This window comes from Hippoglossus stenolepis, chromosome 7 (assembly GCF_022539355.2).
Source record: "Hippoglossus stenolepis isolate QCI-W04-F060 chromosome 7, HSTE1.2, whole genome shotgun sequence".
Classification (NCBI taxonomy): Eukaryota; Metazoa; Chordata; class Actinopteri; order Pleuronectiformes; family Pleuronectidae; genus Hippoglossus; species Hippoglossus stenolepis.
In genome coordinates, this window is record NC_061489.1 from 17,960,947 (window position 1) to 17,979,592 (window position 18,646).

General features: G+C 40.5%; 1 protein-coding gene across 1 annotated transcript in view; it reads right to left on the reverse strand.

Annotated features, from left to right (window-relative positions):
* kdrl (kinase insert domain receptor like) overlaps window positions 1–13,191 on the reverse strand; it is a 43,869-nt gene extending 30,678 nt beyond the window's left edge. The window contains exons 1-8 of the mRNA XM_035161307.2: window positions 12,650–13,191; window positions 6,019–6,103; window positions 4,819–5,036; window positions 3,003–3,127; window positions 1,213–1,372; window positions 975–1,111; window positions 712–883; window positions 494–620 (exon numbers count right to left, since the gene is read on the reverse strand). Of these exons, the coding sequence (XP_035017198.2) occupies window positions 494–620; window positions 712–883; window positions 975–1,111; window positions 1,213–1,372; window positions 3,003–3,127; window positions 4,819–5,036; window positions 6,019–6,103; window positions 12,650–12,710 (1,085 nt within the window). The 5' untranslated portion in view covers window positions 12,711–13,191. The remainder of the gene's footprint in view (window positions 1–493; window positions 621–711; window positions 884–974; window positions 1,112–1,212; window positions 1,373–3,002; window positions 3,128–4,818; window positions 5,037–6,018; window positions 6,104–12,649) is intronic.
* Between the last annotated feature and the right edge of the window lie 5,455 nt (window positions 13,192–18,646).

An 18,646-nucleotide genomic window follows, 5' to 3' on the forward strand; every position in this document is an offset into this window, starting at 1 on the left:
TAAAAGTTAGGTTATTAGTACTCTAGAGTGTTCCAGTAGTGGGAGGCTCTGACTGAGAAGACCCTGGCACTTTTAGAATTCAGCGTTATAAACTGACTCAGTGTGGGAGGTGTAGGCTCATATAAAACCTTAAAGATGAGGCAAGCATCAACAAAATGTTTACACCTATCAAAATTAAATACATTTTCATTTCTTACTGTATTACGATGATAGCTGTTGGCCCGAGAGTCAAATGTTTGTAGGGTCTTAAATTGTTTTTACAATGTTATATACATCATGTATAAACAGGTTTGGATTCATCAAGTATGGTCTTATGTGACTTAAGTTAATCAGTTTCAATTTGATGGGACTGGCCACTTTTTCATGTTTTTCGAATGACAGATTCGAATCTAGAATTATTCCAATATATCTAAAACCAGACACCACCTCACCATCTTCTTATAGTGTTTCATAGTGGAGGTGCTGCACACATTTTTTGTGAACTATTACTCACCATGCTATCAGGTCTGGTGGGGGCAGGGCGTTGACCTTGGGTTCAAGCACATGCTTCCTTCTACCTTCTTTGATGGTCACTGTACTTGGCCGCTCGTGCTTGTGGGAGACGTTGAGGAACGGATGCTCTGTAACAAAGAAAACCAGAGTGATATTAATATATATACACCCACTTTTCAATACATTATCACATTGTTAATCCATGCAAAGTATGCTCACCATAGATGAGGAGTTTTGCTGTGACATTCTTTGGTTTGCTGCCTTCAAGCTCAGCTTTGCAGCGGTACACCCCTTTATCCTCCATGGTGATGTTTGGCAACACTAAAGCACTGCTCATCACAAGGACTGAAGCAGGGTTGACCTTGGATTTATTCGTATAATGTCGATTTTCCTGAAGACAAAGCAAGCACCATAAACGCCATTGCTACAATCTGTGATGGTTCTTTTTTTTACACACTATTAACAGTAAATCCTCAACTTACTCTCTTCTTTGGGAAATCCCAGGTAAAGTTGATTCTTCCATTATAGGTGGTCTCACCCGTGCAGTTGAGGATGAGGGTGTCTCCAACCAAGAGTCTGACACGCTCTGGGGTGATTTTTACATTATTAAAAACCAGAGCTGAAAAAAGACAAGAGAAGAGTGTGAAACAGAGACACGTCTTCATCAGCAATGGTCTTAATTTTTCACTGAGCAGGTTTAAACAGAAAGATAAAACTCACTCAGTCTTTTGGGATAGTACATTGATTGGAACTCACTACCGTTAACCACGGTGTGACAGGTGAGTGAGTTGAAAATAGTGTAGGGACCGTAGGGAATCTTGAATCCCACCTTTGGATCCCAAACCATCTCCTTAACAATCTTCTCTGATAATGGTCGTTCCTGCAATCAAGACAAGAAAGCAGAGACGTTTTGTCAGAACCCACAGATACTTGGTGACCCTCGTGATATTCACTGAGGCAGACAGAGCGAAATGTAATGCACTCAACTTGATTTAACATGTAACTCATGCTCTGCTGGGCTCAGCTGGGCACAGACATCTGCGAGAGTGAAGGTCTAATTAGTCTCATTGTTTTGTGGAGTGTAACCTCTGCAATCATGGATGCAATGGAGCACAAAACATTGCAGGCTCGGAAGAGGATGTACGTGCTTTCTGCTGTTTGTTCTTATGCCAGAAGTCGGACTGCAAGAGGTAAGGGAAGGGAAGGAAGGATAGGGAGCAGGAAGTAGGAGTGCCATTGAGTCTCGAATGGCAGGAAGGTCACTCGACCACTATCTCTTCCATCTGAGTGAGATGTGTTTGTCCACAGTAGGCACTGTGACACATATGACAAACGCGACACACATTTGTGGCTGTTATGGCAACTTTTTCAACATGCCTGTTGCTTTTATTGACCACAATCAGGTTCTTACGTCCTGCAGAGGTGTGTCGTGCAGTCACTAAGAGAGCACTCTTCTGCCGACATCTCCCACTTAAATCTGGGATCAAATGTACTAATCCTCATAATTTACCTGATGTTTCCTGTGACTTGACACAGTCTGTAATGTTTTGCTTCTGCATTTCCTGATGTTTGTAAGAGAAGAGTGACTAAATTTAGTCTAGAGTCTATTCTGAGAAAAACACTCTTGGAACACCTTCCTGCTCTTACAGGAAGTAGACAGGATGACTCCCTTCGTCGCCCCTGAGCTTCCCTCAGACGAGCCACTGTCCCCAGTTTGTTTCTGTGCTAACGTGATTTAATACACAAGGGGTGTGTGAACCAGTGAGACGCCTTATGCACTGAGTGGAAACACTTTTTTCAGAAGACAACAAGAAAGGATAACCTATTAATAACAATTTTATGGAGCAATCCTGATCTTGAAGCAATCCCATGACGTGCAGTGTCATTTACCTTAAGGTCCATGTTCAATCATGTCTAAGAAACAAATGCAGTTTTACTCTATTAGAAAAAATTAACATTAGCATGCAGTGTAGAATACATTTAGCTGCTTTATTAAATTTTTTTTAACTCCCACAGAGTGAGACATCTTAAGATGTTTTTAGACATCCAACGAACTCACGATATTTTCCAGATATTCATCGGAGGGGCTGCATGTGAGAATGCAAAAATGTTCGAGTGTGTTGCTTCTGACATTTTTCGGAACGTTTCCTGCCAGTCCCCAAGTAAAATGACCACAAAAAGTCGGAGTGAGCCCATGTGAGAATACAGCAGGAAAATTCACAGTGAGGGAGTGTGCGTGTTGATGACGTTTCTAACACGCAACGGACTGGAAGAAATTAGTCTGAGGATGAAAAAGAGCAGCGAACCTCGTAGAGGACGCTGACGAAAAGGTCCTCTTGGAAAGGCTACTGGACTTGTTTGAATTTTTGTAACTATGGCTTTCAGTATTTGGAACAAGAACCTAACAGCAAATCAAATGCAAAACATAAAATACTGGTCTCAACCCTAATACATACAGAAAAATACATCAACATTTGCACAGAAGGTGTGTAATGATTGTGAGGTCTTACCCCTGTAAGTGTTACAACAGCATCAGGAGAGGACGTCCTGCATGGCACAATGAGGCTCTTCTCATGCCTGTAGATTCCCAGCATGTAAGGTGAAGGATGATTTAGCACAAAAGGTTTCTCAGAATCTGAGGAACAAACCCCCAAAAAATCAGTAAGATTTAAAATACAGGTCAAACAGAAATTGCATTTCAAAGCAGATGTATATTTTATCCCCTAGGATAACTAGTTACAAGTGTTGTTATGGGAGAGCGAAAAAAACACCCAATGCCAGAGAAGTGCAACCAAATCAGGGCAATTTCATCTAACACAGAGATCATATAAATAAATCACTTCATTCAGCTGGATAAGGGAGCAGGGCACAGATAGAGCAATCAAACTATAGCAATGAGTTCCTACTGGGCAGCCAGCCATCGCAAAACGCCTGTGGGAACTTCTTGGCTACACAAATAGTCTGTGATTGGTGTGAGGTCAAGCAGTAATGGTGTGATAAAGGAACTATTATTTGAATAGAAAGTTTGGAAAATGAGCTAATAAACAGCTGAGGGGCTTTGAAAAGAAAGTGTTAGACTAAACACCGGCGCATCAGGCTGCCTGGTAGTCAGGCGAAGTGGGAACCACGTTCACAGAGCAGCCAGATTTACTTTGGTCCTCATTGTCTACAACTATTTTACACCCTTTGGATATTTCATGCTTATCTCAACTGAGGCTGACCTGGTCTCCCTATGTTGCTTCGCACCATCTCCATTTGTACGTGAATGGTTCTCATTAGAGCTCATACCTCCACCAACGACTCAAAAATCTACATATTCATGATTTTTACAACATGATTCATAAATTATTTCCTGAAAGAGTTAAATAAAAGTTAGGAAATAAAAGTGGATATTGTCCCTTTAAAGTGATTTTATTCACTCCACCAAGTAAACAAAAAGCAAAGAAACAGGGGTGAAAACACAACTTTCTTGGCAGTGGTGATAATAGTGCAACTGTAAACGGACGTTTTAGGGGAGACTTATAGGAAAACAGTAGCAGGAGCAGGAAATCGCAGTCAATGACCAGGGCTTCCTGTGCAATCATGCTTCACCCTTCCACCTCCAGAAGAAACCAATCATACCAAAGAAACCACTTCCTCTCTTTGAGAAGAGCAACTGTGACACTTCAGCCTGAGTTAGTCAGCATCCTGAATTCAATGTAGTCATACACAGTGTGTTCAGTTTTATAATTAAAATACAAACTTATTCTAACTTTCCTTCCCTTTTTCTTTCTGTTAAACTTTATTCCCCTTATTTTTTTTTATTTCTTTCATTTTCTCCTCTGTTCTTGCTTCCTTTTTTTCTTGCAGAAGTGGAGGTTTCCCAGCTTTGGTATCTTGCAGAAAATCTCAGGTTGCTCATTGACCATTATATTCTGTCAATTAAGTGCTGCTGTTTGAAAGCTCATTTCAACACTATAGCACTGGCACTATTCCCACTGGCGTCAGTAGATGTGTATCACCCTGTGAAAAAACCCTTTTTTTCAAATCAGGACTCTAACATGACTTTCAGGAAAACAAACACAATTAAATCATGGATCGAAGAAAAACAATTCAGTTCAAAAAGAAGAACGCTAATCGGTGCAACAGTTTATAGACCAGTTCTTTGTATTTCTAAACAACAGTTTTTCTCTGGAAAATCATTTACATTCACAGGTCTGGGTGGGATAAATAAGGTGCCATAAATGTAACAAAGAGAGCACGGGTTTCTCTCTTTTTTGTTCTTACTGATGCACTGAAACTACTTGATAAAGGCTGAGCTGGTCACTTGCACTTTGCAGGTCTCACCTTTGACATAGACGTAGGTTGAGGTGACGTGGTCTGCACCATCTTTGGAGTATTTACAGCTGTACTTCCCCGTGTCATTGGCGATCAAACGTGTAACTGTCAGATTGCTGCAGTGTGAATGAGAGTGATGTCTAGGATCACACGGCTCCGTCTGCACCCCCTCTAATGAAATGGATCGCCAGGGATCGCCAAGTGTCCAGTGCAGCAAGCCATGACCTCTAACAAAGGAAACAGAGAGACAATATTTCAGCATCAGGTTTGATGAAAGATGGTGAAAAATGTACAGTTAAATATGTTGAACTTGACACATCAGCTTTATATTACTGTTGATCTGCTCTCTGCAAACAAACACTGTGTAAACTGGATCTATTCTGAGGGAAAGCTAGTAATGACCTTTCAAGATCTTAAGTTCAGGGTGGCAGCAGCTGCTTCTCCCCTGGGGACTTTTTGGCTTTATGTTCATTTTCAGTTTATTTTCAGTAATCTCGATTCATCCGATAACTTGCGCTTTCACATGGGAACGTGTTTCTCCTGAATGACGTGCTCGGCTGACACATTCTTTCCACGCAGCATCTATTTTAAATCTCTCATTAAAGAGATCCCAGAGGAACATCAAACATGTTTTGCATACCACTGCCTTTGCCTGCAGAATTTTGGGTTAAGCAACCTCCTGCTCTTATCTGGTGAAAATCGTCAAGACAGTCTTGCATGGACCAGGCATCTTAGCGCATAGCCTTGTAGGGAATCATTACATTAGATAGACAGCTCCTAAGCATTCCTTGCGGTCCTACAACATGATGCAAGACTCTCTAAATTCAAATAAAATAAACACTTGGGTCCCACCGCCTCTAAAGGACTGTTAAATGTGGACCATTGCCAAGGATTGTCCCATTTTCTTCGTAGTCGGCCACTGCCCTGAGACCCAGGCATATCCCGTTTAATTTCCCCCCTGGCCATTCTTACATGTAATGAGACCAGGGTCTAAACTTTATGGCTGGAGTGACAGTTCAGGAAAAGAGACCAACTCATCCTAAGTGACCAGGAAAGGGCAATTTGTCGAAAGCCATTGAAAGCCATTTGTCGCTAATTTCTTCATGACAAGATACTTACCTTTGTCAGATAAATCATTGATTTTCATTATTCACTGCCGGCTTTATTGATTGTATTAATATGTTGTATTTGGTTATGCACGTTACATACCTGCATATGAGGTTCAATGAATCCTCATTATGAAGGATGAGGGGATTCTCAGAGGGAAGAATCTTAGGGGAATGCTCCAAATGCCCTGTAAAATGTACACACACAAACAGACACAAACAGACAAACGCAGCACTTTGGTTAAACAAATCTGCACATTTACAGCATCTCTCTCTTTACACCGTTGTTTGTCACCACAATCGCAATTAACAAGAGAATGGAAAACATTGTTGGAAATTCCCATGAATCACTTTAGCACTGAAATGTGGATTCACTTTGTGCTGATCTGCTCCTGCCTCTTATGCAAGTGACTGTCTGCTGTGAGAGCAATGGGGGTGTTTCCGGTGCTGAGTGAGCAGGTTGCTGAACGAACAGTGAGTGTCCTGGGATGAGCAGAAAGAAAGAAAGAAAGAAAGAAAGAAGAATAGAGGGAGGAAGGGGAAAAAATGGGGAGCAGCGGCGCCACTTTACCAGAAAGGTCAAAACAGTCAGATTCACCGAAACCATGATGATTACCATTGCACGCGTTTCCTATATATCAACTGTTCAACCTCCTTTAGAGGCTGCTCCCTTCCTCTCCTTTGTGTTTTAGTTTTTTTCATTTCCCATTGACCTTGCACTCTGAATGCTATTATAAAATTATCAGGGGGAAATTAAAAGGAGATTTAAAGGTGGCCTCAATTTGGTGTGCAGCCAGCTCTATGTGTTGAGAGGTCCCTCTAACAGAATTCAACATAGGAAACACTGGGATTCTCCCTGTTCTCCAGGGGGGTGTCACGTCCCATATGTGATTTCCTTCTTTTCACTGGCATCCCTGAACAACTTGTCACTGTGGTCACAAAACAAATGTATTGAGTCAATGCGCCAAATACTACAGCCTACGGGGAAACCTTTACTTGTAAGCACGGAATCAAGAAAGACAATGAGGTTACACAACAGCGTGGTGCCAGGCCCTCATGGCGTGCATGCACACGCACATGGAAACCCACGCACATACATGAGTACACCTGCATTCAAAAGGCACAAAAGACACGCACAAAAAAAGAGAGAGTGAGGAAAACACACACACACATGCACAGAGAGAGAGAGAGAGAGAGAGAGAGAGAGAGAGAGAGAGAGAGAGAGAGAGAGAGAGAGAGAGAGAGAGAGAGAAACACACACAAAGAGTATTTGTCTATTATTCAGAACAGCTGTTGTGCTAAGAATGAGCTGACATTGCCAGTGTTGGCAGTGGCACTCAATATTGACTTCCTCACAAAGTATTATAACATCATTGTTTTATCGTCCAAGGTTATGCAGCGGGGAAGGGCTGTGGCTCACACACTTTCATGTTGTGATTCCACGTGCCTTATATTACATATAAGCATTGCTGTATATTAAATCAAGAACAACTGAGGCTCCTGATCCAAATAAACAATCACAGATTAAAAACTATCCAAAATCTGTTGTTGCCTTTCTGAAGTCTAAATAATTATCTTTTTTTAAATCTCAGAACTGACAGTTACTTCATGTAACTGCATTGCTGAAAATTAGGTAAATAATGACTCAAATACAATTTGACCCCTGGGACTATAGTTGAATATAAATGGCAAAAATGCATGTTTAACGTTTTGTTTCTTTGACTTATGTGCCGATACAAATGCTGGTGTCTGCTCGAACAAGTAAACATCCCAAAACATCATCCTGACCTTGAATTGACAGGGAGCTCATCTCCTAAAACGGGCCAATTTTTCTTCTATTCTTCTCAGTAATTCACTACAGATGGATAAGTCCACAGGGCCCCCAGCTAAAAGAGGAAGAAAAAAAACATCCCACGGCTGTCTCTTTACACCCAAACGTCTCAAAACTTCCACTTGCTCCAGTGTCTGCCCAACGCTGACCTCAGCAAGCATCCCTCCCGACACTCCTAACCCCCTGCAACAGCTGTGTGCCGCATTCCTCCAGCAGATCGCCTGAAAAATGCCAGAAATTGTGCTTATTGTGTTGGTTCAAAGGGGCCTGAAGCTGGTTCTCATTAAGAGCCATTAAAAAGAGGACAGGCATGGAACAAACACAGTGAGGGGGAGAGAGAGAAGGCCGAGTGACTCTGGTTCAGTTTCTCAGTCGACTGATGAGGGGAGCCAGTGAGATAACATTAATCTGATCATTGACATACGGCCAAGGTAACTAAGATTAGACCAGCATCACTTTTGCATGTCCTTATTCTCACTTGCCACTGATGAAGGGAAGGGGCACAGGAACGGCAGGTCGTAGTATTTGGAAATACTTTTGTGGCGCTGAAGGTTCACAAGCAGCCAGGAAATAAAAAACTCCAGCAGCATTGGGTTCCAGGAGTTACGCTACACTTTTTACTGAAATGTTTGTGGCTCAGAAAATGCTATTTAAATATTTAGTCTAAAAGAACAGCCAAACGACAAAAACAGTTTTGCAATTAATCAAAGATGAATTTATGCAATGCAACTGAAACTGTTGACCCTGCTTATCTTTCATCAACCCTCATTATGTTGTTTGAATTTGGTGTATGGTGATGTAACATGGGGGCAGATATTCAGAGCACAGCTTTGGTGAGATAAATACATGATGATGATATGGTAAGAAAAAAGATTAAGAGTGCTATGATATTTCTAATTGATTTTTTGGATTATTCTGGACTGATTTGCAGCCCTTTGTTTTGCACTACTGCCGAGTTCAAAACAACATTACTGAGCTGAAGGACAAACTGAGGCAAAAGAAAGGGTAATTGTGAGTTGGTGTAACTGTTGGCAAGATGTTACCAGCCTGTTGCAACATGCTGCCACATGGCTCATGTTTGATATTGCATAATAAAGACCACTACTGTGAGAGACGACTGCACTGTCACTGAGTTGAATGGGAAACTCCGTGTTACAGCGCGTTGAATGCTCGGAATAATGTGATGAATTCCCTTCTATTTTGCAAAGAATACACCTCATGTCCTCGTTTTTCCCATCCTGTCATTATACAATGCAGCTGTCTTGAGTGATTGGGAGAGTGAGTTTCTTTTTTTGGTGCTTTCAAGGTAAAAGAAACAATACAGCATTATGATTCTCGTGTTTAACCTTGCCATTTCAGTCAATACATAAAGTGTGGAGAGGAAAGTGATTGTTTGATAAAAGAGTGCAGGGTCACTGGTGGTGAGTCATCTTCGCTGCACTGAAACCATGGCAACAGGAGTTAAACATTTGCGAGATAAGATTTCTGCCCTGTGCGAAAGTATAACAAGTCATCTGCTGAGGCTGCAGATAGTCTAATGATGATAAATTACAAATAATTAGGCAAAACGATTTACTATGAATGTTAACAGTGTTGTGGTCAAGTCACTTAGCCTTGAGACTCAGTGTTAAGTCCAGGCAACATGGGCACTAATTTAAACCTTACTGTCAACGTCTAGAAGCCACACAGGCAAAGCAACCATGTCTTGTAATGCAGGAGATAAAAAGGCGTAATGACAGAGGGCAAAGATGAGACTGTTGGGAATATCAATGTTTTCCTAAAACTTGAGTACTCAAAGAGCGCATACCCCCGACAAGGCTGCTTGGCTACTTTATCACCAGATGTATTGAGATCAGACTCATATACCATCTACATAAAAACTGCTTAAATCTGCACCAAATTTCACCTGTTAAAAGGTGTTAGAACTTTGCCTGATTTTCATAAAAGATCTCTGCATTATTGCTAAAGCAATTTCTAAAATTGTCAAAAAATATGCCCTATCTTAAGATGTTAAGAAAGTAAAAAGAAATCCTGTAGTTTTTTGCATTATCCTTCTGAGAGACAGTTACTTTAAATTAAAGTTTACTTCAATGACCTCCAATGAAACATCGGCATCACAAGAGAGGGTCATTCAGGAGACGTCTTCTTAACACAACTATATTCAAAGGCTACAATGGTTTCATGGTGTGGTAACTCTCAATGCCAGTGACAGGTAATGGTATGTTGCCTTTAGGGTGAAAATTACAAGACAAACAAAGAGACAAATCCACAAAAAACAACAAGGCATGAAATCACCTGCCTAAGTAAGGCGTAACTGCCGCTGCTCGAGCTGTGCTTCATGTGCTGGCATATCCTGCCACACAGAGCCCCGCTGAAACCCCTCCACTTTGCCAAGCACAAGGTTAAGACAACAGTTAGGGCGAGTGCCTTTTTTATTAGCCATATATTAGCCTTTGGAGATTTAGAGGCAAAATGCTCCAGACTCCTCTTAAAAAAAAAAGTAAAAATACAGGAACATCTGGCCAAGATGGGTGGCCACTGCAGGTTACATAAAGTTGAGTGGGAGCCTACAAACAGGAATCTTCAGCATGAGAGTTCTCAATGTTAAACCCAGAGGATTCACCTTCCATCATGTGTGATTATGAGTAGTCGGCAGACAGAAGCTCCTTAAAATTGAAATCTCATGCAGGATTCAAAGAAAATATATTGCTAGCTCAGGCTGGATATGCCAAGTATGGACCAGGTGCTGCAATCATCCTATAAGAACAGCTACACAAAGCAATTTGTAACGTTCAATATCCCATTGTGAGGGAGCAACCTTTTTTTTTGCTCTGTTGCGGAGACTTCCAATTGAGGAGCGTGCATGTGTATTCTTGCGTGTGTGCATGTGTGTTTTTCCTGTGCTGCATGGATCTAGACGTACTGCCAGTGAGCAATGAGTCCCAACTGCACTTGGCTGACCCCTCATCATTCCCATTTTCCACTTCATCTCAAGTATCAGAGCAGGAAAGATAGTCTGACTCCAAAACAAATTAGACACCGCACAAACTCCCTCTGCTAGAACGACGGATTCTAAAGAAACCCTGTCCTCAATAGAGGAAGAAATCACTGATTGATACAATGTTGTAGGATGAGACAGAGGAACTCAAACCATGAGGAGACTTAGCCCCATAATAATAATTATTTCCAGGGTTTGGTCAGTTGCCCTTAAACACCACGAACAAAAGCTACTGTGTGTTACTCTATACTCGGAACATATTCCTTCAGTTCTGCCTCATAAATTCACTTGTACAACAGATTAAATCATTTTAATTAAACTAGCATTGTTTACAGTTCAATGAATCATTATTAGAGTATCATATTCCTGGTGATATGTGGAAGGCTTAGTCATTAACCATTACACAGACTATTGAAATAAACCTGCAATGCAAGCATGAAGAGTCCCTCAGCCTGAGGGACTCTGCATGCTCTGTTACACATCCTTTAATTTGGTGTCATAAAGCAACACAATAAGTCTCTATTCAATTTTGAATCAGGAAGAGCTGCAAGTTAAAAATTGACAAATTATCAGAGGTCTGATATTTTTGAAGACAAGGCAAGACAAAGACTGAGAATGTCAGTGAAAATATTTCCCTGTAATTCTGATATCAACTTTATTATAATTATGAGACTGTTGTGCCATCGACAAGATGCAACACGAATCTCAGTTCCAGTGCTTAGCATGCAGCTTTGAGTCATATTAACCAGATTATACCTGTTGCACACTTCAGCATAAACAGAGACAGCCTGATGCCCCATCAATCACTAATGGCTCTAACAGTCTGTAGCTGCTCTGCAGAAACAATACACTCCTTTCCTCTCTGCCATTGTCTTGTGGATCGAGCTTGACATTGCTCGATATAAGCAGAAGGAGCTCAGGGAAGAAGTCTTTGCTCAGGTAGCGTGTCACATTTCCTTGACCTTTACTCGCAAGAACAATTCCAGGCTGCCTCTTGCCCCTGCGTCCGCTTCCTCCTTGTGTCTTTCCCACGCTTTGTGTGTGGACAGTGAAGGAAATCTACTTAAAAACATCGTAGACAAAGCTTCACGGGCTGAACGTGTGTATGAGTGTGTGTGTGAACAGTATTTCCTTTGTTTGGATGGGCTGTTTATCTGGAGATGATGAGGAAGGCTTCACTGTGCATGTCAGTGGCACATCAGACCTGGCCCGGGGTGGAGGAACATCCACCTTTTAAACACCATCTTGTTTTTGGAGTGACACTGAGACAATGGGGCTGTTTGAGCTGCCAGAACAAAAACATGCATTCTCCTCCCAAAATGTTTAATCCTGCTCACCCACAGATGACAATTGCTGGAATAAACATTTTTCCACAATATTAGAGCAAAGGGCTTGTTTGCATATCTTCAGAATGTCTAAGAAAAGTAATGAAAAAATGTCATCAATAATCAATTAGTCATATATTTGAATAAAAAGTGTGTATCAATTACCTGCCAGAGGCACATTTTATTAACTTGTTAATGATGACACAATTACAATAGGACCAGACTACCTCTAGTGGCTTAAATGAGAGCTGCAGGTCCAAAATGTTCACATACAATTTTCCTTAAAGAAGCAAATTAAATTTTCTTCTGTCATATGCTGTCATACAAAATATAAAAATTAAGATCAAGAAACGGCGGATTACAATTTCCATTATTATTTTTGTTATTACTAATGATACAAATAATCTATTCTCTGTAGCCTAAGTATTATTGACTATATCAAATGCAAACAAAAAGATGTGTGCATTCAGACATTCAGTGAATCCAATGAGTCTTTATGATGTTAAAATTCTGCTCTTTCATGCACAAAACTCTGCCAAGCGTAAGTAACTCATCTGTATAAGCATGAATGACTTCTTACCATTTGAGAGTGATGAGCAGATGATGAAAACGACCAGTTTGAAGCAGTCGGATGAGACCATCGTTCCAACTTTAACCAAAATCCCCCAAACCGTGCGTCTGAATAAAGTAAAGGAGTCGCTGGAGGAGGCACACAACTCCGACTGACTGATTCAAGTTTCTTCTTAAAAAGCGAGGAAATCTTAGTGTCTTATTTCCCTCTCAGAAAATGTATTTAGATCCACAGGGTCCTCAGGTGTACGTGCACACAGCGGCAGCGATCCTCCCGTGTCCCATCACGCGTTTCGCGGGGGAGCTCTCCGGCGCAGCTGGCTCGTCCAACTCCCGGAGCCGCAGTGAGGAGCCGGCTGTGCCGCCTGAGCTCCGGGCAGGTGCTCCACAATAACACAAAATGTTAGCAGAGTGAAAATGAAGCGAGCTTGAAGAACACAAGTTGGATGAGAGGAATTGTCAGTTCCCAAATGAAGCTGGGATCAATCAGACGTGCGCGCCTTGGACAGTTTTCCTGCGTTTCGCCTGCGTGCAGCAGCGCTTACAGTCCACGGCGCGAGGCACGTTTTATGGAGACACAGAGGAAGGATGCAACGTCACTTTTTGGGGAGGACAAACTCCCTTCTTCAGGCGAGGAGGAGATCAGCTCATGAGAAATAATGATTCTGCAGCACTGTGTGTCAGATGAGGGCTGACCACTAAAACAGTACAGTGAGGTTACCATTAAATATGGAAATATCGAATAAGAGATCACTTCATTGAGAAGGCATAGAAAAAAATTGTGTTAATGACTGATACACAGCTGATCTGGTGAATATCAGCCTCACCTGATCTGTGGTGAATGAATATGTCAAATCAAGTCAGATTTATACTGGTGTTGTCCCATTTCTAAACCTGCCTGTTTGGAATGGATTGTTTGTTCTGACTCGAATGCTGGTGGCAGCTTTCTTTCTGAGACTGGAACAGTGACCTGCAGTAATTAAGCCACAGCGAGTGGCTGGTGGGATCAGTCTGCAGAACCCTGAAGCTGCGTCACCGCTGCTGCACAAAGAGCAGTTCACCTGTTCATTCAAAGTTCAGTGAAGCTCGACTCTGTACACAGAACCAAGAACTGGAGAATCAGTTGCTGTTGTCGTGATCGAAAACTTCCCCTATGTTGATGAGCCCCAACTATACAGAGCGTTGGTCACCTGTTTATTGAAAGTGTATTAATATTGAACCTATCACGTGTCCAAATCACACTGCACTTACCTAACAATACACATGCCAAGTGTGAAGCCATTAAGATGAACGTTTCTTGTGACAGGCAGATTTTTGAAACAAGTAGACAGATAGCACAAAGAACAGGAATTGAGCCAAAGTGCTTTACAAACATGACAAAGGAAAGAAAATACAACTATGGAAAAAATGAAAGTAAAAACTGTGCGAGAGAAAGATGCAATAAAAGACACAATAAAAGTAAATAAGATAAAAAGATACATTCACAGAATCATATGACAAACTCAGGCTGAATTAAAAGCAAATTTAAAAAGGTAGGTTTTTAAATTTGATTTGAAATCATGAATGGTAGAACACAAACTAATGTGAGAAGGGAGACTGATCCAGAGCTTAGCAGCAGGGGACTGAAAGGAGTTAAGACCTGTGCCCTCAAGTGCCCTGAGGGCAGAGTATGGTATAATGTGTCTGAATGACAAACTGAAACTAAATTATAAAGTAGATTATTAACCTACATTTTGTTACACGTGTTTGTTTGCTTTGATCAAATCATTCTAACACGTAACTGAGGTTAAAGGTCACAGCAGTTATCTTGTCACGAAAGGAAAAAAGACTAAAGTAAATAACCATCATGATATCCGACTGAATCAATCAGCCCAAGTGTTTAGAATAAATATTTGCTGGATTTATTTTTAACTTCAGAAACAGGATACACTGCTTTTTATATCAATGTAAATAATCCTCTTTTGTGCAGCGGAACCCTGCGGTGTGTGGATGTGCTGCAGACTGTTTTCTTTTATCAGCACAACAATCACTTTGCTGCTCTGGGTCATCGTGGCAAGGGATCGTAAATAAGAACATCCTGTCCTCACCTTTTTCCGCCCACGTCAGGACTGGAAGGCCACCATTTTTTGGGGGACTGGATCTGGAGCGCTGGTGGATAGGGCCCAACAGCAGTGAAATGTGATGAGCAACACTCATCCATCACTGTGGCAGGAAAAGCACAGAGAATATGGGAAACAATTTAGAACATCCCGGTTGTGGGAGTCGTTTTGCTTTCTGGGTTTCTCAGAGCACAGTCACAACTCAAGAATTCAAAGACTTGCTCTACACACCATCAGTATTTTAGGTTACTGTTTAGAGCCAAGTTTACATGACGCAGATTCTGTGTTTTTACACAAAACCACTCAAGGAAATCTCTGAGTGATGTCCATCTGTGGTGGTTTGAATTCGTGTACACAAGTTTGCTCTCCTGCACGGTTTATTCCAAAAAAAGGGACATGATCGACTTATGTGTTTTGTCTCAAAGCATGAATGAGACTTTGAACACACTTGCCTTTTCAATCTGTTGGTGAAGAAACAGTAAATCCTCCCCTTTCGTTCTTTGCAGATTTTGAAATTCACTGCCTTGTCTATACAACAACAACGTTCAAATGGGAGTCTTCAGTAAGGGAGACGTCCCTCTGGGCCAAGAGGGCAGCAGATAAGTCTCCTGATGAACAATTGGTGGAAGTTACACGCTGAGAGTAAAGGGAGGGGGGGTTTAAAGTGTTTTATTTTAGACTCTGGTGTTTAAAACGCACTGCGGGGGAACTAACTGGTTGTGCACTATCAGCATGCACGCTTCCTTCTGCCTCAACAGCAGCCTCTCCTCGGATAAATGAACCAGCAGAAATAAAGTCTGTCTTCAGCAAGAGGAGTCGAAGGGGTCTGACCGACTGTAGTCAGTACTAAATGGAAACAAACCATTCATTATGCAGATCTGGAACAAAGAAATATAAATTTATGGGGTAAATGTTTGAGGGCGAAGTCAGAATTATAGTCCATAATATTAATAAAACCTTTTGCATGATAATAGTTTTATAAATGGTCTGTTTTCAAGCCAGATACGGGAACAGAAGTCTGCACTAGTTCAAAAAACTGAGACTTCTGGAAACCAATCAAGGCATTAAACATGCAAGCTGTGGTCACACAACTCAAGATTTGATTTACTCAGGATTGATTACACAACATTATCTGAAATATTCTTAGAAAATGAGTTGAATCCAAGAACTAAAGCACAATAAAAAACAAATAACAAAAAAAGTAGCTTTCAGATTTACAACATCCTGTGTTAGAACAAAAAAATGTGCATACTGTTTCAAAAGTGGGAATATCTTTGGTTTAGTCATGGTGAGCAAAGGACTGTACTTTTGGAAAATCGGCTTGTTAGGGTTGAATAAAATAAGTTATTGGTTTCCAAAAGAAATTGAATGCATGTGGCACATACTGGCAATGTTAACGTTACGTTAAGTGACACGTTTAGGTTCTATTCAACGTTATTCCTCTGCTGTAAGAAATGAACACTAAGGCCTTTACTTGTGTTAGGCTCTGAATTAATGTTAAAAGTGATATTAGCTCCTCTTATAGAGAAGAAACTTAAGTATCATAAAGAAAGTAAATATCTCATGTTGACTTATTTTAACAGAATTGAGAAAAGGTGTAAATACTTTTAGCAATGGCTCTGCTCCATTCACAGTCTGCTAGTGTGTAACTCTGCCTGCATGTATTGATATGATTGTAGTGAATGGACTTGAAATTAATGTTTCTGCTTTTTTGCTAAATTATATTTTCTGTGTGAAACAGGCGTACATACAAGGAACATAGAAAAAACAGGACTTCAACGTGCCATAACCACCATGGTGGTTAGTTAACTTTAAATCATTTTGTTTTCAACTTGTAAAGCACCTTGTAAATATATTTTTGAATGATTCTATATTGATTTGATCAAGTTATATAAGTTTATCGCTATAAATAAAGTTTATTGTCTCTGTCACATGAGGCTAGCTTACACAAAAAAGAGCAACAAAAAAACCCTTACTTATGCTAATTGTACCTTCATGCAAACATGAATTACCAAATTGATAATATAAGGCAGTACTATTGTAAAAAATAGGATGTGAACAAATATTAAGTTTTAACTTTGATGTTGTTACCTTCAGACTCTTCCCTTCGAGGACAGATATCAATTAAACTATGACAAGCTAGCGGGAGAGGGCCAGATGAGCTAGCTTAATTTAAAAAAGAAAATCGTTGCGCTTCTACATTGTGTTGTACGGTAAGGTGTTTGGGCGCGAACAAGGACTTGTGGTGAGTTCACTAGCGCATCGTAGACTCTGGAATCTCAAATAAAAATGGTTATATTTAAAACAATACTGCAGTAAGATAAGATAAGAATTTGATTTTATTCTTGAATGGATTTTTTAAAGGTGAAACACAATGGCATGATGCTTTGAGTTCTGTGTTCGATTATTAAAAATGAAATAACACTTGTTCATAAGTGCAGGTGTATTTTAAAATTGTGTCTGTACAGCAAAGGTCTCTATTCTCCCTGCAAGATGACACACATTAGCCTCATATCTGTTAAATAATAATAATAATAATAGTATCGCCTGTCATAAACGCAGATGCATGTTTTACAACTGAGGAAAATAATAAAACTTTAAACAAGCAACATATCCATGAGAATATACATTTTTCAGGTGCACCTGAATGCATCACTAAGTACGGTACAAAGCAATGTTGAGCGCAACTGATGTTTAAGTGGAGCCATCGCGACCGCGCCTACTTGTAGTAAATATAACATGGAGCCGTTTGTTTCAACCGTGAAATGTAAGTAGCTGCCCAGTCTATTATTTGTAATACCAAGTATTGATTTTCAGCCATTTTAGGTGGCATACTGACGTCTTGCTAAAGTTAGCTAACACCAGGTAGCTAGGTCGTTAACAGCTAGCCAGCTATTTGCCCCTCACCTACATTAGTCCAAAGATAAAAGTTAATACAAGTGGATGTGTTTTACTTTCAGAGTTTGTGGTGGCAGAAGGAAATTCAGTTGGGGGGGGGGGTGTTTGTTACAATATGGAGGCAGGTTGATTGAACACAGGTGAAACACATTATGGAACAGGTGCAGACAATCACAGGGGGGGACAGGACAAAGAGAGGAAGTTAAGACCAGAGACACAGGAGGAGCAAAAACTTCAAAAATAAAACAGGACAAATACTTAGAATGAACATAAATCAACACAAGGAAAACACAGGTTAGGGTCAAACAAAAGTCCAACAAAATCAAATACTCTCCATCTCAGAGTCGTGACGGCCGTATACAGAATGATAGAACTACACTATAATGGTGAGCTGACAAGCCATTTGACACTTCTACCAGCCTGAAAATTCAGGTTGTAATAAATGTTGTATATCATAATAACTAATAGAATGTTTAAATGATCTGACGAGACAAATGTAATTATTTTTCAAATTAATGACAACCTTTTATAAACAATTGCTGAATGTGTTAGGTAAGTAAAATATTAGCAATTTTTATTTCTCATTTTTTAAAGAGTTGATCGCTCTTTGTTATATACTAATATTTTGGAGCAAGTTATGCCCATTTAGAAGAAAATGGGTTTTCCTACTCTTTTTTAATTTATTATCGCTCATCCACTCTTTAGGACAATGCCTCTCGCTGCTGGACAGCATTCAATAGTTAAAGGGAATGTTTACTGTTGATTTCTGAGCTCAACCAGAAGGTAGTGATGAACTACACAAGTACTTGTATAAAGTTATATTGTGATGTGTGTTCTACAGTGTCAGACATCACAGAACTCTTGTGTAGATGGTGTGTTTTGCTGTTGCCTCGTTCATGCCCTGTCAACGTGTCTTCTTTTCTTCATACGCAGGTCTCGTAGAGAACCTGTTGCACAAACAGCAGACAAGTTACGAGGACGTGATAGAGCAACTTTTCTCTCAAGTGTCT